Below are 25,648 nucleotides of genomic sequence, written 5' to 3'. Positions count from 1 at the left end.
AATAAACACCCCAGACTAATGAGTGAAAACCCTATTTTATCAGCCAACCTAGGGGCAGAGAGTTTGTAAAAACAAAAACAGAAACAAAAAACAAAAAAAAAAACAAAAAAACAAAAAAACACCTCCATGAGCATGTTTGACTTTATTTTGAAAAATTTGGAAATTTGTTTTATCTGACAGTATGAGAAGAAAAAATCCGTATCTTGTCAGGGCCTAGAAAAAACTACTTTACTGTAGTTTTATTTAAAAAAAAGAGGAAGATGAAATAAGTAAAGTAAACCAACAGAAATTGTAGAGATAAGACTGAGGTGGGTGAGAATGAATCTAGAATGAACCCCACTGGAGGACAGGAAAATTCTGGCCCACCTACAATGTGCTAAGCAAGAGCTGAGGTGCTTCACAGCCTTCATCATTTTCAACCTTTAAACCAGCTCTCTGAGGACATTATTATCCTCACTTGACACCTAGGAAAGCTGAGGTTTATAGAACTTAAGGTCACATCACACAGAACAGATTTGGAATGTCTGACTCCACCTCTTCCCATGATTTCCTACAATGGATCTGAAGAAAAGTTGTGAAACTTTTAGCTAAACCCACTTACTATTTAACAACTTCAAATTATCCTTGGATTTAATAAGAACTCAACAGGATAGCAGTGTTCTTAGTCTTATGCAAGACACTGCTGTTTTCAAACAACATGAGGGGAAGTGATGATATTAAAAAGACAAAGGTTAGTTTCCAAAGGTTAGTTAAAAAAATAACAGTGGACAAACAGATAAGGTTAGGACGTAAGAAAAACATGGTAACATTTTCATTCATATATTAGAACTGCTAAAAAGGTACACATTGTAGATAGACTGGCAAAGGTTTTCAGAAAACCTGTTGACTCTGCACTAAAAAATGAGTAATTTGGAAATCATTCCCACAGAGTAGGCTTAAAATTTTCTGCCCGTTATTTCGGAAGAGTAAACAAACTAGATAAACTCCACCCTGTTGCTGGGAAGGAAACATAAGCCAGCCAAAATAAAAGCACATACTACAGACAATGCAAGGCCAACTGAAACAGACTAGTGGAATTCTTTCCGAAGCATTTCAGAAATGGCACTTCTGTCGAAACTTTAGATTCACTTAGAACCAAATCCCTTTTGTCATTATTTCCTAAGTATCCAGTAAAGACAACAAAACAAGATTCATCTGTGTCCTGACTTGCTCTCCAGAAGATGAGGATCTTCTGTCTGGATAACCAGATTTAACAGTATCTATGTTTTATTCCTACCTATACCCACCTTGGTACTTAGCATTCTGCATAAAATAGGTATCTATAATGAGCCTTTCTCTCCCCTCAAGACTGAATGGATGCTTCTGTGAACTAACAAACCAAACTCCCACGAGGCAAAATACAAATATCTTAATAGTCTAGACAGATCTTTATCTCTGACCCCATAAGCTGACAAAATAACATGGCTCCACTCTCTTACCCTTAGAACAATGTATACCTATTCCTTATACATATACCATAAGGGAATAGCTTGATGAATTTTCAGTGAATTCACCCATGTAACCATTACCCAGATCGAGAAATAGAACATGACCAGCAGTCAAAAGCCCCTATCATTCTGATTTCAAACATCATAGATTAGTTACACTGTCTTTCTACTGTAAATAAATGGAATCACAGGGTAGGTAGTCTTCCATGCCTGGCTTCCTTCACTCATCATTTTGCTTATGAAATTCACCTATGTTTTATGTGTAACAAAGCTTCGTCCATTCTCCTTGCTTTGTAGTACTCCACTGTATGAATACAATACAATTTATCTACACCATTCTACTGCTGCTGGACATTTGGGTTACTTCTAATTTAGGTCTACTATAATTCTGCTAAAAACATTCTTGTACATGTTTTTTGGTGAACATACCTTAAGACATTTCTGATGAGTATATACCTAGGAGTGGAAATGCTAGATCATAAGCTATGTATGTCACCTATTTTATATTCCTCAACAATTTACCAGAGTGGTTGAACTAATTTATGCTCCTATTAGCAGGAAGAGTTCTGGTGGTTCTACATCTTCATGAACATTGGAATTGTCTGTCATTTTCATTTTGTAGCCATTTTGTTGGGAATGGAGTGGTATCACACTATGTTTTTAATATGCATGTCTCTGATGACTAATGAAGCTGGATACCACTTACTGATCATTTGGATAAATTTTCTTCCCTGTAATATTTTCCAAGTCATTTATCCACTCCTTAGACTTCCTGATCGGTCTCTGGGATGTCTGCAGAATTTACTTTGAGGACACCTAAACTTGATTTCTCATAGGAGAAGGGTCACCACCCACTACCAGAACTAACTATATGACCTCATTAGCAAACTGCCGAGCAAGCATACACAGCAAAGCAGTCTGAATATGCTAGAGTGCTAAACTAGGCAAAAGGGGATAGATAAACACAATATTAGAATCATGTGTTTTCATAGCCCAACTTTGGAGTCCTGACCATGAAAGTCTAAGACAGCCTATTTACCATTTACAGATGTAACCTGCCAAAAAGCAGAAACTTACCTTTATTAATCAACTATCAAACTGTTCCTTTACTGCATCATCCCTAGAATCCTCAGCAAATTCACAAAACTTATGTGATATTCCTTCATTAACTCAATAAATATTTATTAAATACTTACTTGGTGCCAGACACAGTTCTAGATAGTCAGAGCAAAGTTGTGAAGAAAACAAAAAATCTCTGCCTCCCAAGAATATATACAATGGAGAAAAGACAGTGTCTTCACCAAGTGGTACTGGGAAACAGGACAGCCACATGTAAATCAATGAAGTTAGAACACTCCCTCACACTATATATAAAAATAAACTCAAAATAGCTTTAAGACTTAAATATAAGACAAGGCACTATAAAACTCCTAGAAGAAAACATAGGCAAAACATTTTCTGACATAAATCTTAGCCATGTTCTCTTAGGGCAGTCTACCCAGGCAACAGAAATAAGAGCAAAAATAAACAAATGGGACCTAATTAAACTTAGAAGCTTTTGCACAGCAAAGGAAACCATAAGCAAAGCAAAACAACAACCTAAGGAATGGGAGAAAATATCTGCAAATGATGCAACTGACACAGGCTTAATTTCCAGAATATATAAACAGCTCATACAATTAAATAACAAAAAACAACCCAATCCAAAAATGGGCAGAAGACCTAAACAAGCAATTCTCCAATGAAAACATACAAATGGCCAATGGGCACATGAAAAAATGCTCAATATCACTAATTATCAGAGAATGCAAATCAAAACTACATTGAGGTATCACCTCACACCAGTCACAATGGCCATCATTAAAAAGTCCACAGATGATAAATGCTGGAGAGGGTGTGGAGAAAAGGGAACCCTCCTACACTGTTGGTAGGAATGCAATGCACCCCCAATTAAAAGAATTAAATGCAATGCACTCCAAATTAAAAGAACAAGAGAAATCCCCTGAAGGAATGATCAATGAAATAGACTTTGATAGTCTGATCATGATTTCAAAATAGGAGTGATGAAAGTACTGAAGGAACTAAAAGAGACTGTGAATAGAGACAGAGAATATGTCAAAAAGGAAACTGACACCATAAAGAGTAGCCAATTATAATTGGAAAGCTCATTTGCTGAGATAAGAGCTGAGCTAAAGGCTGTAAAAAGTAGGCTAAATAATGCAGAGGAACAAGTAAGTGACTTAGAAGACAGGACAACAGAAGTCACCCAATCAGAACAGCTGAGAGATAAACAAATAAAAACCAATGAAAACAATATAAGGGACCATTGGGATAATATAAAGCATGCCAAATTATGCATAATAGGGGTCCCAGAAGGAGAAGAAAGAGCAAAGGGGATTGAAAGGAATTTGAAGAAATCATGACTGAAAACTTCCCAAACCTAAAGAAGGAATCAGATATCCAAGTACAGGAAGAACAGAGGGTCCCAAACAAGAGGAACCCAAACAGACCCAGAGCAAGACATATTATAATCAGAGTGGCCAGGGTTAAGGATAAAGAAATGATTCTAAAGGCAGCAAGAGAAAAACAAAGAGCTAGTTACAAAAGGACCCCCATAAGGCTTTCAGCTGATTTCTTTACACAAACACTGCAGGCCAGAAGGGAGTGGCAAGATATATTTAAAGTCCTGAATGAGAAAAAAGTGCAACCCAGGATACTTTATCCACAAGGCTATCCTTTAAAATAGAAGGAAAGATAAAGAACTTCACATACAAGTAAAAACTAAAAGAATTTAGTCACACTAAATCTATGCTAAAATAAATATTGAAAGGTCTACTCTAAATAGAAAATAAGCAGAATGCTACAGAAAGGAAAAAACCATAATTAGAAAGGCGGTAACTACAATGAATTACATCAGAATAAACATGAAATTGTAAAAAAGGACATCTAAATCATTTAGGGTGGGAGAGGGGAGCAAGAAACTATAGTTTTTTTCCTACTCTTTGTTTTGTTTTGTTTTTGGTAGGATAGATTTGAGCCTATATTACTATCTGTTTAAAGCAAACAGATATAGTAATGGGTTAATATATGTACAAAGTAGGGTAACCACAAGCCAAAAAGTTACAATAGAGTCACAAAACTAAAAAGACACCAAGATAATAAAAAGGAAAATTATCAAACCACAAAAAGAAAAAGAAAGGAACAAAGAGGAAATACCAAATCAACTGCAAAACTAAGTTCAAAATGCAATTAACACATATCTATTAATAATCACCATAAATGTCAATGGACTAAATGCTCCAATCAAAAGACATAGAGTGGCAGATTGGATAAGAAAACAAGAACCTACAATATGCTGCACACAAGAGACCCACTTTCGGGAGAATGACACACATAGATTGAGAGTGAGAGGATGGAAAAAGATATTTCATGAAAATGTAAATGACAAGAAAGCAGGAGAAGCAATACTGATTTCAGACAAAATAGACTTTTAAAACAAAGGCAACAAAGAAAGATAAAGAAGGACATTATATAATGATTAAAGGAGCAATACAAGATGAAGATACTACACTTGTTAATATATATGCACCCAATATAGGAGCACCTAAATACATAAAGCAAATACTAACATATATAAAGGGAGAAACTGATGGGAATACAGTCATAGTAGGAGACTTTAACACCCCATTCACAATACTGAACAGATCTTCCAGACAGAAAATTAATAAGGCAAGCAACAGAAAAACTAAATCATACAATAGAACAATTAGACTTGGTTGATATTGTCAGAACATTACAACCCCTCAAATAGAATATACATTCTTTTCAAGTACACATGGGACATTTTCTAGGATAGATCATGTACTTGGGCACAAAAGAATCCTCAACAAATTTGAGAAGATAGAAATTATTTCAAGCACCTTTCCTAACCACAATGCCATGAAACTAAATATGAACTACAGAAAAACAAATGAGAAAAAGATGACAACATGGAGATTAAACAACATGCTACTAAAAAACCAATGGGTCAATGATGAAATCAAAGAAGAAATTAAAAATACTTTGAGACAAACAACAATGAAAACACAACCACATTAAAATCTATGGGATGCAGCAAGAGGAGTCCTAAGAAGTCAGTTCACAGCAATACAGGCCTTCTTAAAAAAAAGAACATTCTCAAATAAACAATCTAAGCTACCAGCTAAGAGGATTAGAAAAAGAACAGCAAACTAAACCAGAAGTCAGCAGAAGGAAGGAAATAATAAAGATCAGGGAAGAAATAAATAAAACAGAGATTAAAAAAAATAGAAAAAAAATCAATCAAGCCAAGAGCTGCTTTTTGAAAGAGTAAACAAAATTGACAAACCTCTGGCCAAGCTCACCAAGAAGAGAAAAGAGAGAGCACAAATTAAAAAAATAAGAAAGGAAAATGGAGAAATTACAACCAATACCACAGAAATACAAAATACCATATGAGAATACTATGAACAAGTATATGGAAATGAAATGGATAACCTAGAAGAAATGGACAAGTTTCTGGAAACATACAGTCCACCAAGACTGAATCAAGAAGAAACCGACCACTTGAACAAATGGATCACTATAAATGAAATTGAATTAGCAATAAAAAACCTCCCTATAAACAAAAGTCCAGGACCAGATGGTTTCACTGGGGAATTCTACCAAACATACAAAGAACTCATATTGGTTCTTCTCAAACTCTTCCAGAAGATTGAAAAGGAGGGAGTACTCCCAAACTCATTCTATGAAGCCACCATCATCCTGATACCAAAATCAGGCAAAGACACTACCAAAGAAGAAAATTACAGACCAATATCACTGATGAACATAGATGCAAAAATCCTCAACAAAATATTACCAAACAGAATCCAACAGCAAATAAAAGTAATCATATACCATGATCAAGTTGGGTTCATCCCAGGAACACAAGGATGGTTCAACACATGCAAATCATCAATGTGATACACCACATCCACAAAAGAAAGGAGAAAAACCATATGATCATCTCAATAGATACAGAAAAAGCATTCGATAAAATTCAACATCCATTTATGATAAAAACCCTCACCAAAGTGGGCATTGAGGGAACATATATCAACATAATAAAAACTATATATGACAAACCTACAGCCAGCATAGTATTCAACGGTGAAAAACTGAAAACCTTCCCACTGAAATCTGGGACAAGACGAGGTTGTTCACTCTCAACACTTCTATTCAACATAGTCTTGGAAGTCCTAGCCACAGCAATCAAGCAAGAAAAAGAAATAAAAGGGATCCAAATTGGAAAAGAAGAGGTAAAACTGTCACTAAATGCTGATGACATGATACTATATATAGAAAACCCTAAAACCTCCACACACAAAAATGCTGGAACTAAGAAAAGAATTCAGCAAGGTAGCAGGATACAAGATTAATGTACAAAAATCAGTTGCATTTCTTTACACTAACGATGAAGCAACAGGAAAAGAAAATAAAGAAACAATCCCTTTTAAATTAGCACCCAAAGTAATAAAACACCTAGGAATAAATCTAACTAAGGAGGTGAAAGACTTACACATGGGGAACTACAAAACTGATTAAGGAAATTAAAGAAGACCTAAGCATAAGACAAGACACAATAAATCTCCTAGAAGAAAACATAGGCAAAATATTATCTCACATACATCTCAGAAATGTTCTTCTAGGGCAGTCTACCCAAGCAATAGAAATAAAAACAAGAATAAACAAATGGGACCTAATTAAACTTATAAGCTTTTGTACAGAAAAGAAAACTTTAAGCAAAACGATGACCTACAGAATGGGAGAAAATATTTGCAAAAGATGAGACTGACAAGGGCTTGATTTCCATAATATATAAACAGCTCATATGACTTAATAAGAAAAAAAAACAAACAACCCGATCCAAAAATGGGCAGAAGACCTAAACAAGCAATTCTCCAAGGAAGGCATATGAATGACCAATAGGCGCATGAAAAAATGCTCAATATCACTAATTATCAGAGAAATGCAAATCTAAACTACAATGAGGTATCACCTCACACCAGTCAGAATGGCCACCATTCAAAAGTCCACAAATGACAAATGCTGGAGAGGGTGTGGAGAAAAGGGAACCTTCCTACACTGTTCGTGGGAATGCCGTTTGGTGCAGCCATTGTGGAAAACAGTATGGACATTCCTCAAAAGACTGAAAACAGACTTACCAAATGATCCAGCAATTCTACTCCTGGGCATATATCCAGAGGGAACCTTAATTCAAAAAGACACCTGCACCCCAATGTTCATAGAAGCACTATTAACAATAGCCAAGACATGGAAACAAACTAAATGTCCACCGACAGGTGACTGGCTAAAGAAGTGGTATATTTCTACAATGGACTACTACTCAGCCATAAAAACTGATAAAATAATGCCATTTGCAGCAACATGGATGGCCCTGGAGAATGTCATTCTAAGTGAAGTAAGCCAGAAAGAGAAAGAAAAATACCATATGAGATCACTCATATGTGGAATCTAAAAAAAAAAAAAAGACAAATGAACATAAGTATAAAACAGAAACAGACTCATAGACATAGAATACAAACTTGTGGTTGCCAGGGGTGAGAGAGGTGGGAAGGGACAGACTGGGAGTTCAAGATTTGTAGATACTGACTGGTATATATAAAACAGATAAACATATACTGTATAGCACAGGGAAATATATTCAGTATCTTGTGGTGTCCTACAGTGCAAAAGAATATGAAAATGAATATATGTATATCCATGTATGACAGAAGCATGGTGCTGTACACCAGAAATTGACACAACACTGTAAACTGACTATACTTCAATAAAAAAGGGGGGGATTTGGGGGGAGTGAAGATGAAATTTTGATTCTGTTTCTTAATCATTTTGATTGTCATTGTGCTAAAGAAGATAGGAAAACTACATTCTGGTGCCATAAATATTAAAGACCAATTGTACATTTTCGCTTGAACTCTGATCAAAACCAGATAAAGCCAGATAAAATCATGTGTAATATCCAGATTTCAACTGGCTATCATTTAATATCTATGGCTAGTGGCCCTACCATATAGAATGAATGGAATGACCTAGCCTTGTCTTTAAAACAGGACTTGAAGACATTTATATATCCAAAGAAATGTGAAAGCAACAAACGAGTGAACTTCAATTTCCCATATATTATATTAGGTAAAGACAAGACTTAACCTCAGAGACATGGACTACATGCCAATTCCGTCTTTTTTAACTTTGGTATTTGACTCCCTGATTAGGTGACAATATAAAGAGATTCAGCCTGGCAGTCTGGGTCTATAGCTCCAGATTCCTTGCTAAAGAAATCTGTCAATAAACAACCTCAGCCAATGGAGAAAGTAACTGACTTTCTCCCTAAAAAATGTGTTTAGCCTGTAGATTCAGAATTAGGTATAATGATAAACAAAATCAACATAATATAGATATATTGAGTAATTGATTTATACTCGTGATTTTAAACTGGAATCTTACTAAATTCATCAACAGTATCAAAACACTTAAGAGAATTAAGGATTCAACCCATCTATATGTTTAAAGAACTAGGTTTATACAAAACCACCTCAGAACTCAGAAAGGTGTTCGTTCTTAGTAGACAACTGAAGTACAGAAAATCAAATATGGCATATTAAACTTAAATGCAGTTTAAAAGTTTTAGGAAACATAAAACCTGCTTACAAGTAAATTTTAAATTCTGTTAAATTTATAAAATAATTTGCATTCAAAAGTAGTAATAGTCAATTCCAGAATATAAAACCATAAGATATAAAATCTCTAAATCTAACCATAAGAATGTAAAGATTAAAGCACTAAAAAAAATCAGTTATTGATTCTTCATGAGTAACAACTTCTAAGAATCTTCTATAATCAGTATATGGATAATAATAATTTAAAGGATTTCAAAAGAGTATTTAAAAGTAATGATCCTGGAAAAAAGATCTGCAGGAATAGATTAACTTGGAGCTCACAGTATGTGGGCTTTCAAAGTAAGATAACTAGACAAAAATAAATAGGATACTCTGTCTTGGCTTTCCAATTTTAAGTATAAACTGCACTGCTCTTGGGATTAAGAAGGGAAGGACTAAAGAAGGATACGTCTTTTACTGAACTGTGAAAAAGTCTTAAGTTAGAAGACAGGCTAATTAGAAAAATTAATATAGTAATAGTGCCATCTGAAGTATGACCATATGTGAATCATGGCTACATGAAACGATAGCTTTAAAAACAGCAAAAAAATTTAAAAATGTTTATATACTATTTATAAATATTTAAACAATTAAATATGATTATCCATATCAACGTCTTTAACAAAACAAAAGTTTAAGTACTTCAAGTCCTAGCAGTTTCAAATTTTCGCATATACACCATAATGACTTAAGCCAAACTTGACATATGACTCTTTTAGTTTTATTAGATCAGAATCCTAAGGGTATTAAGTTATAGACCTGAAGGGAATTCACCTTAGTTTCTTGTGACTCTGCAGTGATTATATCTGTGCCAATAATTCCCCTCTCACCCTCCCCATCCCATGTTCCATAGTATATGACTAAAAGTTAGACACTAAAAAGTATATGTTCAGATTTTACTTTCTTCCTAGTCAAAAAACATATGCCTATAGCAATCCTAGATGACTTCCTAAGTCTGTTAATCACTATAGCTATCTTTTAAATACTATGTTCTAGAATTCTGACAAACTGGAATTGAATTAAACTGTCTCCACCCACTTCCCACTATATTACACCCTCCACTTCCCCACCCCCAGATGAAGGTTAGGTTGGTAGATGGATTGAAGATGAAATAAAGCCAGACATCAAATAACTTACTTGAAATCCATCTCTTACCTTCTGTACTTAACCCTGGACTTGATGTGAACTTGGCTACGTCAACAATTTTTACAGCAAATTGTTGCCCAGTTTCTCTGTTGATACATCGTCGTACAACACTGAAGGGACCCCTAAAAAATAAAAAAAGGGCAAGTTTAATTTGTTGATTTTCTTAAGTTCCTAAAGCCACAGTTTTCAAAGTCGAATTTAATATATGTTTTCAACATATTTTTCTAAACTTCATAAGGCAACTGATTTAAAGTTACTGAACCAAAAAAAAAAGAAACAAATTTGCATTTAAAAAACACATTTAAAAATTTGAAATCATATTCTTATGTTCAAGGCAAATAATCTTTGTAATTTTCTCTCTATATTATCAGTATCTTAAACAAAATATGAAATTGATCACAGTGGTAGTGTATATAACTTTTACCTTTTGAACCAAAAAAAAAAATCATTCTCTCACCTTACCTACCACTTATCTAATCTTCACTAACAAGTCCTACTGAGTTTATCTCAAATATCTCTTAATCCTGTTCATTTCTCTCCATGTCTCATACCCTAGTCTAAGCTACTATCAGCTTCCACCAAGACCACTGAAAATTTGTTTCTCCCATTCATTCTTGCAGTGATGTTTTAAAAATGAAAATCTGATATTATGTTTCCACTTAAAATCCCATAGAGAGAAGGTATTTGCAACACATATTTAATCAAGAACCAAAATATATAAATAATTCTTAAATAAAATAAGAAAATACACTCCAAGTAAGTCTGGGCAGAAGACTTGAATAGGCACTTCACAAAGAGAAAGCTCTGCATGGTTTGGTTTCCAACAACCTTTCCAGTCTCACTTCAAATCACACTGAAATCCTTCATCCTCCTCAAACTTCAAACTAAAATTATTCTAAATTGCCATAGGAAAGGAAGTAATTTCTACTAGCAGAATCACTGGTCCAGTTATTTGCCTACCCAGTCCTCTCCTCAACTGAAACTGGTGGCTCGCAATACTGGCCATACAATTGAATCAATTGGCATAGCTGATAAAATACCAATGTCCAGCCCAGGCATTAAAAACACATACACACACGGTTCCTTGTGATTAATAGTTATTAAACAAGTATCTGAACTAAACACAATCCAACATGCTTGAATCAACTACTGAATAATGTAGAATGCAACTGTAATATACTATAGTAGTTTATTTGAAGGCTAGTACAGTTTAAGTCATTAAATACACACATGCACATGTACATGTATACATGTATGTAGTTCCCCCTCCTCAGGGAACAAAACAAAATACTCTCTCTCATTGGTGTTTCACAGGTGGAAACAGTATCCCTGGATGCACGTTGTCAATCAAGATAGAGAAAAGTTCTTCATTTACACTAGGGCACTTGTGATACTGGTTGCCTTAAAATATAAGCTTGCCTTTATTCTTTCACTCAGAAGACAAGCAAAAGAATACTATCTAATCTAGATATAAACATTTGTCTGAGATCATACATATTAGTTGATTTTACCATGCCATCATCAGGACATCAATTACACTACAGTTTCAAATCTCTCTCTTCAAGCAGCCTAACAAAGCAAAACTGGAAGGAAAAGAAATGGTAATAATGTACCTTTCAGAACTCTATAGAAAAAGGACCTTTTTGATAATCACTCAAAACTATTCAAAGATTTTCCCCTGTGAGAAGACATTATAACAATGTAAGTCAGGATTCCCACAAATGTTTTCATTCTCAATCAGATGTCTTACTTGTGATTGCTTATCCTGACAATAGCAAGCAATTTCAGGAAATGTTTAGCATAATTGGATTTTGTCCACACATAAACCCTCGGGACTCTATTTTTATATACATTTGTGTAGTGTGCCTCAATTCACTACACCTTTTGGATACTTTCCGAGATCTGTACGTGGGATTATTTGTGGTCAATATAGTCAATTTTTCACTTTTTCCTGTTTGAACAAAGGAGAGGACAGAAACATAGCTTCTCCCTCAACCTTTTAGTAATAGTAGAATGAAGAAAGCTAGGAAGAATTGAGAGAAAAGTGAATACTGATCCAAAAAAAACAAAAACATGTTTAAATCTGTGAACAAAAATCAAATCAAATCCTCAGTTCTTAGGGCTAATTTTATAATGGGAGGCAAAGAAAATGAATTTATCTATGAACTACTGATGACCTAAAGATAGGTCACCAGGAAAGCATTTCAAGGATCTGTCCATCAGTGACATTCAGGGAGTTAGAAAAGGTGAATCAAATTTAGTACACTAAAAAGACACTGAAATACACTTTCAGTTATTTTCGTGATTCAATCCATCAACTAGAAACTCAGTGGAAACTGATAAAAAATTTAAATAAGTATATAGTGTCTTTAATTTTAGCAGGGCTTGTTTATATTTATCTGGTCGACAGACTAAAAAGAAGTAGGCTATGAGAAAATCTGCCTTGGTTTCTCATCTTAATGGGGGGCGGGTAATAAAGTGTATATAAAACATCTACTGTATTACACTTACTTATGAATTATACCTGAATGACAGTTTAAGGAAAGGCAAAAATTCAGGAGGCCTAAGGTTTCAGTCTGACCAACTCTTTTTTCACCTTGAAATTTCATCCTTAAATTATTAGTCTATAGTACAGTTGATTCTTGAATAATTGTGTGTAGGAAAATATTAAGAGGTAGTTATAAGCCATCATCATAAACTCTTATCTTTCTCCTATTTCCACTAACTCTGGCCAGGGTATTAATCAAAATGGAATGATAAGATAATTGACAGCATTTCAGATTTGATAAAATATATATTCTTTATCCAATGCTTTCTGAATGCTGAATGTTGATTAGGATTGTGGCACAAGGTTCTACTCAAGGCAGGTGGCTGCTTGCAGAATTCTGTTTTAAAGTAAAAGGTCAATTAAACCAGAATACTTCACAAGTGAATATTAGCTCTAACTCCCCTAAGGTTTTGAAAAGAATGCAGCTGTGTGTCTATGCAGACACAGAATAATCTCCTCTAGTTTTCATTTATGTGAAGAAAGGTTGAGTCTAAGAACTGAACAATTCTGATACCAAAAAGTAAATACAGTTGGCTCTCTGTATCTGCAGGTCCTGCATCTGTGTATTCAGCCAACCATGGATTGAAAATAGATAAAAAAAAATTTCAAAAAAGCTCCAAAAAAAAGTAAAACTTGAATTTGCTGTGCATTGGCAACTATTTACATAGTATTTACATTGTATTAGGCATTATAAGTAATTGAGAGATGATTTAAGGGTTACAGGATGCTATGTATAGCTTATATGCAAATAATACGCCATTTTATAATATAATATAAGGGATTTGAGCATCCGTGGATTTTTGGTATCCATGAGGATCCTAGAACCAAACTTCTGCAGATACCGAGGGACAACTGTGCATCAAAAGATGACTAGAATTAAACGAAGCTATGCTAGAATACAGTATGTTGGTCTCCAGGATAATAGGATAGATTCAGCAAATGCATCTAAATTAATTTTCCTCCCCAAACCAACTAAAATGATAGCCAAAGGACTAAAAAAAAATTTTTAAAGGACTGGGAGAATGAGAGAATACAACAGTAATAATCAACTTTTGGAAGCAAGAAAGCAGATGGACTAATGTAACTGGCTTAGCAAACTTAGGAAAGCTGAATTGCAAGGAGAAAGTAAGAATAGTTCAGAACCAAACCCGTTTACACTACAGAATCCTCAAGAAGTGCCTGAACTTGTAGCACCAGTTAACCCTGGAACTAGAGGGGCTAAACTAACAATGTTTGAGTGAAATCTATTAGAGAAGCAGTTAGTGTCTTAGATACCCCTCCTCTAGTCAGTGCCACTAGGTAACTGCCCTGCCTTATACTCACAGAGGTCCATTTGCTGCAGAGGGTAAAACACAGGGCCTTAGAACTGGGGACACAAGGCAGTCGAGGAAGTATCTACTATATGAAAAGCAAGAGGATTATGTGATCACACACAAACTGAATGCAGACACCCCATCCCCTTTTCCTATTAACAGGGGGGACTGTTAGAAGCTAGATCTTTACCCTTCAGGCAGGAGAGGGAAGATCTTCTGTTGAATATCTGACCAGCCCAGAAGGAAAGATGTAAAGATAATGACATGAAGCTCTTCAAACCACTTAACCAGATCATCCTCCCTCGAAACCCAAAGTCAACAAGTTCTGCCCGCAAATTCAGAGCTCACCATCAGCTTTCCAAGCTCGGCACTGGTGATGTTTTGGGCTGGACAGTTCTTTGCTGTGGGCAGATGTTCTGTGCATTGTAGGGTGCTTAACAGCATCTCCAGCCTCTACCCAGAGATGCCGGTAGCACCCCACTCCAGTTCTGACAACCAAAAATGTCAACAGACATTGTAAAATGTCCCTCAAGAACCATTGCTCTATTCCTACTCTTGAGTAGACAATCAAGCTCCCAAGACATTTAGAGAAGAGTCTCTAATTTGGAAGATAGAGATCAAAACAAACAGAAAGAGCAATTTCGAGGAAACAGACCAAAGAAGAAAAAAACCTCCATCTACTATTAATATCCTCAGAAAGATATTATAACTATGAAACAGAAACAGAACTTTCAGAAAGTAAAAAGAGGGCCCTTGAAAAATAAACACATGACGAAATTTAAAACTCAACAGAAGGGCTGGCAGATAATGTTGAAGAAATTTCTCAGAGAGTAGAGCCTAGAGAACAAAGAAAATGGAGGGGAGGAGCTCAAAGAAATAATCCAAGAAAATTTCCCAGACCTTAAATCATGAGCCACCCAAATTAAAAGGACCCACCAAGCACTCAGCAAAATAGGTTAAGAGATCCATGTCCACACATGCCCCTGTGAAATTTAAGAACCCTGTGGGGCCCCAAATGTTCAGATATCCAGAAGTGGGGGTAAGGGTGCACCAGGAGGGGAGGATGATAGAGTAGACGCACAATAGCTCAGGAACTGCAGTGGCTTCCGATCTCTCAATGGCAACACTAGAAGCAATAAGATAATAGAGCGACATCTTCAAAATCATGATGGAAAATTATTTCTAATAATCTATAAATTCTATCTCCAGCCAGAAAAATCAATAATCATAAAAACATTTTCAGACATGAAAGAGCTCAATAAAGTACTTGCAATGCACACTTTCTGAAGAAATTATTGTAGGATGTGTTTGCTAGAACCATAGAGTACACACCGAGGGACAGCAGACAGAAAATCCAACACAGAAGATACATAAAGGGAACCCCTAGGAATACAAGGGAAGGAGATCTCAGGCTGACAGTTACGCACTGAATAGCAGTTAACTAGAGAGCCATCAAAGATCCCCAATGCCACTGATCACCTTTTTAACTTGAAAACAGGAAGACCGGGTAAGCTGGGGCCAGGTTCTTTTGTTTTGCTTTTTCTGACCAGGGGCTGAGGAGATTCCTGCTCTTCTCTGCCGCCTGGATCAGCAGAGGACCGCTCCCCCTCACTCCACAGCAGTGTTCTCAGGAATAGCTGAGCAGGAGGCAGGCCTCAGGGAGCTGAACAGCATGACACGCAGAGCAGCCCTTGCCCCCTGACCGCACTCCTGCTGGACGTTCAGTACGCAGCCTGCACTACAGCATGGCTGTCCTGCTGCGAAGAGCTCGGGATTCTGGGATTTACTCGGGATCTTGCCAGTGGACTCCCCAGCAGGGGTTCCTGTATGCTCTCAGGTATCTGAAGTCAGACTGGTTCGGCTTCTCTTCTCCTGATTCTTCACACAATAGTGGTATTATTGCCCTTTCCCTACATTGCTAAGTTTGTGCTTGCTACTCAGTTTTTAATGAATAAACAATATACTGTTTAGGGATACAAACATGGATGGTAAAGCTGTAAAGAAACCTAAAAGGCATCATTAGTACAAAAGCCAGGGTAGTGTGTGGTGGCGACAGTGGTGTGGTTGTGATTGTGAAGGGACACACAGGGGCTTTTAAAGTTACTAGTCATATTCTATTCTTAACTTGGATTATAGACTTACGGGTTTTCATTTTATTAGTATTCTTTAAAATACACACGCATTTATACATTCCTCCATATGTATATTTCAAAGGTAAAAATAACATTTTTAAAGGCTATGGGGTACATCCCTAAGATCTTGCTAATCAAAAGAGGGCTTAACTTTTTAAATAGCTGTACAAATTATTTTAAATGACTTGATATATATATATATATATATGAACAAAAAGAGTGTTTGTATCTCAAATATAATAAAGTCAATATGAATTATGCTAACTGTAATTTTACATTTAATTGAACTAAATTTAATGTGCTAAGTTATTACATGTAAACTTTGGAGTGCCATCTGTAATATTAAGTTCTCACCCTGTGAGAGGTTTATAAAAACTTACATCTATCTCAGAAAACTTTCAATAAATGAGATGAATTTCCCGTCCACGTCACAGGCCTAGAAGCTTATATTTATAAAACTGTGCAATGTACTATGATAGATGTAGGAAAACCATGAAGAATAGCCAATTAACCAAAAGGAAGAAAAGGAGGGGGCAAATGAAGACCAAGAATAATTTCATATATACATACACATACACACACAACACAGTTGATATATAGTCAGTCCTCATTATTTGCAGATTAAGTGTTTGTAAATTCATTTACTCACTGAAATTTATTTGTAACCCAAAATCAATACTCACAGCACTTTCAGTCATTCACGGGTAGTGCACAGCAGCGAAAATTTTGAGTCACCTGACTCACACGTTACCAGCTAAGGTCAAACAAGGTGATGCTCTAACTTGTTTCAGCTCTTATACTGTAAGCAAGTGTCCTTTTTGCCATTTAATTAGTGCATTTGTGCTTTTTGGGGCTGATTTCACTCTTTAAATGGCCCCCAAGTGTACTTCCCAAGTACTCTCTTGTATGCCTGAGTGCAAGAAGGCTGTGGTGTGCCTTACGGAGAAAATACACGTGTTAGGTAAGCTTCACTCAGGCATAAATTAAAGGACTGTTGGTCATGGGTTCCATATTAATGAATCAACTATATATATGAATTAAGGTGTCTTTAAACAGGTTATATATTGACTGGTTGAAGAAAACGTGATCAGAGGCTCCCCAGAACTTAATTCTGAGTTTCCTCTAGGAGCAATGATTCAGTATTCAGTCATTCAGTGTTCATGGCAACTATACAGAACATAACTACCACAAATAATGACCATTGACTCTGTGTGTGTGTGTGTGTGTGTGTTTATATTATATAATATATATGCAATAGTATATTACATGTATTTATATTAGAGACTCAATGAGTGCCTAGTAGTATATCAGGCCCTCAAGAAATATCTGGTGAGTGATACATCAAAAATGATAAACTAGGAATGAACAAGCCACTGAAAAATTTATCAAATCATACAATTTTACGTAAGTATATACAATTCTGAGAAATCATGGCACTTCTGTGTATTTTTCTACTCATTTTCTAAATCTGTATCTTTCTACTACTGCCTGTACAGTTCTGATGTTAGTAATTGATGGAAATAGATGGTAGGTGGGTAAAAATGATGCGAAAATATAATAGTAATAATGACAACATTAGCAGTAAGAATATAATACTGAAAATGATAGTCTGTAAACACATAAATGTATATAAAAATGATACCTAATAAAGATAACAATGGTCCTTTTCCTCTTATTTCAACACTATTAGCTTAGTCATTACCACTAAAGAGCTTATACATATCATTCCATTAATAAATCCTTTCCTTGTCTTCCTGTTTCTTTGTGGTAGTGATAGGGGAACAGAAATGTTGCTCTGAAACTTTTTTTCTCTTTAATACTTCTAGTACTCACTCCCACCTCCAACATATACATTTTCACACACATACCAAGCTGTGTTACTTTAGGTACAGTGACTAAACTAAAGGAAAAAAAGTTTGCCTAGTCACAGCTACTGTTAAAGAAACACACATGAAGTGGGAAATTAATAAAATCAACATCTCAGCCACTGTTGCCTAAATGTTAACAATTAAAGATCTGACAAAGGAATTAAGTTCAGTACAGTTCAGACCACTCCTTGAAAATAGAAAGGGGAGGTTTCTTTGAAAATGCTGGCAAGGGATCTCCAATAGGCTAACAGAACAAATTTGGCTCAACTGTCAAAGATGAGTAATTCATGGAGTTAAGACAAGCATTTACTAACTTAGAACCTGTATTGGCATAATTAGTACTTCTGTCAAACTTTGATAGTTCAGTGAAAAGTTTAGTAGACTTTGTCTTAGGTTTTAAGTAGCACGTCATCCTCTGATCTGAGTCAAAATATGCTACATTCAGCGCTTTTTTTTAATCACTTTCATGAGAGGACTGCAGAGCATATGTAGTCTCCGCGGATGCAAAAGTTCTGGAAAATGTGACTGGTGTGTGTCTGTGTGAGCGTGTCTGAAGGGCTCGGGTTAGTCAAAGCCAAGGTGGAGGGATGCGGACTCTCGGTCTTTGTTAGCTCCTGTTTCATGGAGCATGTATCAAGGAGAGTTGCTAAGAGAGGAGAAAAAAGATTTTTGTAACAGGTAAGAAACAGGGAGATGGGGAGTAGACATAAGAGGAAATAAATGGAAAAGAAAACATGAGGGACTGAAAGATAAACACAACCCAAAGTAAGAATTCTGACTTGGTTGTACATGTTTAGGCCTTTTTAGCTAAATATATAAACAACTTTCACAAACAGATATTGAAGCACTGACATTAAAAAAGTTCTATTGATATTCACACATTTTATCTTATTGATTTACCTCATTTTCCCTGATGAAAATAAGACAAAAAATACAAAGAACAACAACAAAAAAAGAGAATAAAGCAATTCTTACCCTCAGAATACTCCCAATCTAACAGATTGCTGCGGGAATATGTACATAATTTCAGTATAATGTTATAGAACAAAGTATTGAAATAGTATAATACTAAGAATTTATTGTCTGTGGATAAAAAGATAGGCAGAGAAGGCCTCTATGAGACAGGGGCACCAAAGTGAGCTTGGAAAGATGAATACAAGTTTTTTCAGGCCAACAAGGGAAAGGGGAAAATTCCAGAAATAAGTAGTAGCATACGCAACAGCCAGAAGCCAAGTCAAAGCATGGTGTGTGCTGGGTACTACACGCTGTTTGCTATTGCTGGCATGTAAAACTGGAGGGTGAGAAGTAGCTGGAAAAGGAGAAGGGGGGCAGAGATCACTGTGACAGAGGAATGGAAGATGGACTGAGGAATGAGTGAGGGCCAGTCAGGAAGTTATCATCTTATGCTTGGGCTAATGTAATAAAGACCTAAACCAATACGGTAAAGGCAACTGAGAGATACTTAAAATAAATTGACAAGACAACGTAGTGAATGATTAGCTAGGGGATGACTGGTGGTCGGTTGAAAGAATGACATACAGATTTCCGGTAACAGCTACAGCATAAATAATGATACCACCAAATGAGAGCGTGACTACAGGAGATAAGAACCCGTAGAAGGCTGAGAAAGAAAGGAGACCCAGGGTTGTATTTTGAAAATATCAATTCCCAAAATATTGATTTCCATGGACTATCAAGGCAGAGATTTAGAGAGCACAATTAGATAGGAGTATAAAGTTCAAGGAAAGGATCAACATGTAGATGATGAAGACAATATCAACTACCGTTTGCAACATACCACGTGCCAAGCATGCTGCTAAGAACTTTATATAGATTCTCTCATTTACCATAATTTATCATAATGGCTAATACCGTTAGCCCCAATTTTATAGATTAGGAAACTGAGGCTAAGCTAGGTTGTCTATGGTCAAACAGTCAGTGAATGGCAAAGTCAGGACTGAAGCCTAGACATATCAAACTCTAAACTCTAAGTTCTCATCTCTTTACTCCCTGGGAGGCATGAGTGAGCAGGAGGTAACTGAAGCCACTGATGCAAATCAGAGTACAGACCCTGAAGGGACAGAAGACAGAATCCCAGAAAACATGAACATATCCCCCAATTCCTCTCCAAGCAATTGCTGGAAACATCCTCACTGAAGGACTACAAGAAGTCCAGAAAGAAAAAAAAAAGTACTAAAGGCAAGCTCTTAGAACACAGTATCTTGCAGAAATACAAACACGAAGACCAAGTGTTTAGAAGGGTCTGCCCTAGACCTGAACACAGAAGTTCTCTCCATTCTTCTCAAGGCTGGCACAAGAAAAGCATAATTTCCATTTTTCAATTAAGAGCTACACATTCACATTTCGCTATTTCCTAAATGTAGAACTCTGTATCAGAAACTGGTCCAATGAAAATATTTAGTAGAGAAACAACTTTTTGGAAACTCAGGCCTGACCTTTTCTCCTGGTGTTCATGAACTTAATTACTTATAATTAGTACAGCTGGTCCTCTATATCCACAGGTTCTGTATCTGTGGATTCAAACAACTACAGGTTGGAAATATTCAGGAGAAAAAATTCCAGAAAGTTCTAAAAAACAAAACTTAAATTTGCAGCACACCAGCAACTATTTATACAGCATTTACATTGTATTAGGTATTATAAGTAATCTAGAGGTAAAGTATATGAGAGGATGTGCCTCAGTTATATACAAATACTATGCCATTTAATAAGGGACTTGAGCATCAGAGGATTTTTGGTATCTGCCGGGGTCCTGGAAGCAATCTCTTGCAGATATTGAAATGACCGTACTAACGTTATCACAACTGTCAAATTCTATGTGCATAATCCAGTCTTTATAAACCAAACCTAATAATTATGGAAGTCTGACAGTATGAAATTACATCATAAATCCTATTTATAAAGGGAATGTGTTCTGTCCATATGTCACTAACATAGGTTGTTTTCCACATGCTACATTATCCTATAGTAGTATTGTTGCCTGCCATTAGTTACAACTCTGCATCTAAAAGGGGGAGGGGGAATTAATATTTGAGCTCAGAAGTTGCTATTTTCATTAACAGATTTTTTTTCACTGATACTTCTGTAGAGTACTTTTAATCTCTTCCCATTCAGAACCATGTTTTATGGATCTCCATAAAAAGATCTATTTCTGAACTAAATAAAATCAAATTTAAATTAAGTAAGTTAGTGAAAGAAATCACAAAGCCAGCAATACTGCTTTCTCTATTATTCATTTTAGTTACATCAGGATTATGCAAAACTTACACAGTAGCATAAAAACAAAAATGTAATTAGCTAACAACCTAAATCAGGGTTTCCCAAATTGGCATCTTGTGGAATCCTTAAAGAATAAAAATTTCTCTGCAAGTAAGTTTGGGAAACACCAAATACAATACCTACCCTCCACCGCCACCCCATATTCACATTACACAGCAGCAGCCAAGTCTTGCAGTCAAATGCTCTACCACTGAGCTATATACCCCCTCTGCTAGCCAAGTCTTGAAGTTAAGAAACAAGCGTCTCTCCTCCACCACCCTCTACCCACATCACCCATGTAGCACCTACTACTCATTAGTGTTCCCTGAAAAACACTTTAGATATGATCTAAATTTTAATATTTATAATAACAATACAAATACAAATTATGAGGTTGTAATGGCCATGAACCACTCAGATTTTAAACAACTATTTTTCTGAAACAAATATTCTCTTCCTCAAATATGGCATATAAATGGTTGTTTAAATTCTTACAAAGGGGAGTAATCCAACTGTTTTCTTAGTAAAAGATGGACAAGATTTAACTATGCAATTTAAATGTGTATTCATTAATACTCCCCGAAGTAATCTACTTTTTACAAATGCTAATATAAGCATATTCAGCAGGCAATAATGCAACCTCTGGTCTTTTAACCAAAAAGCAGTTAACAAAAAGGCAAAGCATACAAAGGAAATAAGCATTTACACCAAATTACTAAACTCAGTGCAGGGCAGCAGAAAATAGGTTTTGAATCATAATTGTAGTAATCAGTTTCTAGGTCTAAAGAAGTAAAGTAGATGATCTGGAAAGTAATTGCTTTAGGGGATAAAATCAGAAAATTAAAGTATAAAGTAAGTGGATATAACTGTTTATGTAAGATAACGAAATTCAATATTCAAACAGTTGGGGAATTTTTCAAGTTAGGTAAGGAACAGAAGTCCCTGCTTGTTACACAGAGTATGCAAGTTAGTAATGCTCACTGTTAACCAGTTTCCCAAAGATGGATTAACCCTTCAGTGCTCATATAAGGACTTCCTTTTAACCAATAAGGCACACGATATATTGAGCACGGAGGATAAGAAGAGAAAGGGCCATCATATCCCACAACACATCTGAAATTGAACTCCTGATCTCCCCTCTTGCCATCATGCATGAAGGCCAACGCGGTGTTTCCTTACAGATGCTTAGCCAAAAATTATGGTGCCAATCTTGATCTCTTTCTTCCTTTCACAGTCCAAATCCAATTCATTAGGAAATGCTCTTGGCTCTACTTTGCTGAGATCATCTATCCTTTTGTTTGTTTCAAGAAAATTTGTAACCAATTCTTAGAGCAATTTTACGACAGATGAATTAAAAACCTCGAGATAATTCCAATATTTGATTCAACTCACTATCAGCCTCAGTTGAATGTCTTCTTCTCTCATTCAAATTGTGGTTTTCCTGGTGCTTGGTATGACAAATGGTTTTCAACTGTATCCTGTATATTCTGGTCATTGTAAGGAGACCCTTGATCACAGATCTATTTTAGCAGGCAGTCACCCTGTAGTGTGTATGCTCTAGACTAAGTTTGTGGACTTTAGTTCCAATGACACTTTAGTTTTCTGAGCCCTTACAATGTTATTTTAGTCTGCTTCATTCTTTTGGTGCTACTGGGGGTTCCCAGTCAATCCCTGCTGATGCCACCTGCAGGGACAAAAGGTGCTTCCCAGGGCTACCTTGAGGGAGAAGGGGTCAGAAGCTACTGGGCCTGGGACTCCTCCTGCCATGGGGTGGAGGGCAGCGGAGACGAAATGCCCAGGCCGCTGCTACCACCACCCACAGATTAGACCACCCATCAGGGCGGGTTGTAGAATAGAGGCTGGTATAGCCTGGCCTTTGCTCCTGCTGCTGTTGTCAGCAGATCAGGTGACTGGGGCCTGGGTTGTGGCATGGGGGCTGAAATGGCCATGTGTGCTGGTGCTGGCAGAGCAGACTGCCTGCCAAGCCCCGGCTGTGGAGCAAAGGCTGGGACGGCTGGGGCATTCATTGCTCCTGCTGGGGCTGTGGGCAGATCAGATTGCCCACCGGGCCCCAGGTGTGGACCCAACTAGGTCTCTGATGAGCTTCTCCTTTCCTAGAGAAAGCAGTCCTGTGTTTTTGTTTTCTATGCCCTTTGGTGGTTCTGTGTAGTAGGTCTCTCTAGCACCCAGCCCAGGAGTAAATGGAAGGGAAAAAGAAAACCTCGTGAACTCTCCACACAGTCATTCCTCAAGTGCTGAGGTTCCTACTTGGTCTGCCTCCTTCTTTCCAATTTCCAGAGTTCTTTTATTGCTGTCCGCTGAATAACTGCTAGGGCATTTAGATGTATTTAATGAAGAAGGGGCAGTTAAAAGTAAGTCTTATACCACTAGACTTGCCCTAGAAATGGAAGTCTGTGCATTTTCAACCTTTTTCATTGGCTAGCATCAGGAACCCGTTCTATTCAAAATTAGGAGAGAAGTGACAGCTCTTTTATGTCCAATATATCAAGTTAAAAATGGTAGCCATTAAACTCATCAGGTCCATTATATAGTTTTCCATGACTCCTGGCTCAGAATTTTAGAGTCTCATATAAGTAACTGATATTCTCTAAAGCCCAAAAGGTTGAGAAACATCAAACTAGCCAAAAATATACTAGAATGAGGGGAGCTTTCTGTTGTCTCCACACATCACATATGCACATGTATAACACGCACTCACTCAGTCTCACAGCCTTCCTGAGTCTAAAAGGAGAACTAAGATGCCAGAGTCTAGTCAGCGTATTTCAGTCATGGCACATTGGTTGGGAAATGGTGTTTTTAATTACAATCTCATTATTTGGTCTTACACATTATAGAACGTGAGGAAAGTTAGGGGTTACAGTAACCTACATAAATAGTTATACAAAACTGAAGGTCAGCTTTTAAAAAAAGATCTATTGGTTGACTATACTAGCTCTTTGAGGGCAGGGATTTTCTCTTATCCATCTTATCTCTAGCATGTAGAACTATGTCTGACATTATGCCAGTGAAGACTCAGTAAGTGTTTTCTGGATGGACAATTGGACAGGTAAATCCATTTTAGTATGCATAAGCATGGATGTCATCTTCAAGACACTTGCATTATATTTCAGTTAATCTAAACTTAAAGCTCTTTAATAGCTTTTATAGCTCCTTAATCTCTTGGGGGAGATTTTCAGTTATCTAGTAGAAATAAAAATTTTTATTTGTCAATGTCAATTAGTAAAAGGTAGATAAAAGCTGTAAAATCATATAACATGCTAATTAATTTTAAAGTACTTCAAAAATAAATTTTCCTAGAGATGTTGACTTCCAATTCAAAATCTTCCTGTTATCATAATTAAAACTCAAAAGCAGACTTTTTAACTTTTAAAACATACTAACATCTGTTCTTAAACACTTTAATGTTTCAAAACAGGCCTTGTAAACTTGAGGTATTTTACAAAAATAGCGTTTTGTAATGGCAGAGAACCAAACGTAGCTCCTAAAATTCAAAAAGCTTTTCGATCTAAAAGTTTATAAAATTAGTTGACAATGATTAGCTCAAAATAAAGTCAATCTTTTGTTTGTCTGACTATTTAAACCGTTTGCTTAAAACAAATTTCAGTTTGTATAATGTGACAAGATTAAATATAGGCCTCAATCACTAAAATAGTTTACCACCACAAGATATAACTAAATGGAAATAAACTACTTATTTTATCCACATGATCACTGTTTTTTTGGTGAAGTTACAAATAAACTCAAGACCTAGAAGACAAAGAAACTTCACAATTCTTAATTAATGCTGGATTGAAGATAGACAATTTTAAACACAAGCTTAAATCAGTAAATAGACATAGAATGAGATCATAAAATTAGAAACATTTTAAGCAATGACTATTCATCAGTTCATTAAAAATCAATACATATGCAATTAGTATTTCCTGTACTTTAATCAAATCCTTTATTTTATAGCAACCAATATGAAAAAATAAGGAATGAAGCACGAAGAATATCTAGCACAGATACAAAACAGATGGGTTGAGATCATATAAAAGAACAAGATGTTTTTAACACATGAATTTTTTTAGGCAGCTCCATTGAGTGACCATTGAAATTTTTAAAGGAGAAAAATT

The 25,648-nt window shown here is 36.0% G+C and overlaps 1 protein-coding gene across 1 annotated transcript in view; it reads right to left on the bottom strand.

Moving 5' to 3' along the window:
• CASK (calcium/calmodulin dependent serine protein kinase) overlaps positions 1–25,648 on the bottom strand; it is a 290,070-nt gene that overhangs the window by 217,774 nt on the left and 46,648 nt on the right. Inside the window, exon 2 of the mRNA XM_032474657.1 lies at positions 10,382–10,494. Within this exon, the coding sequence (XP_032330548.1) occupies positions 10,382–10,494 (113 nt within the window). The remainder of the gene's footprint in view (positions 1–10,381; positions 10,495–25,648) is intronic.

Source organism: Camelus ferus, chromosome X (assembly GCF_009834535.1).
Source record: "Camelus ferus isolate YT-003-E chromosome X, BCGSAC_Cfer_1.0, whole genome shotgun sequence".
Lineage (NCBI taxonomy): Eukaryota > Metazoa > Chordata > Mammalia > Artiodactyla > Camelidae > Camelus > Camelus ferus.
This window is presented reverse-complemented; position numbering and strand designations above follow the sequence as displayed.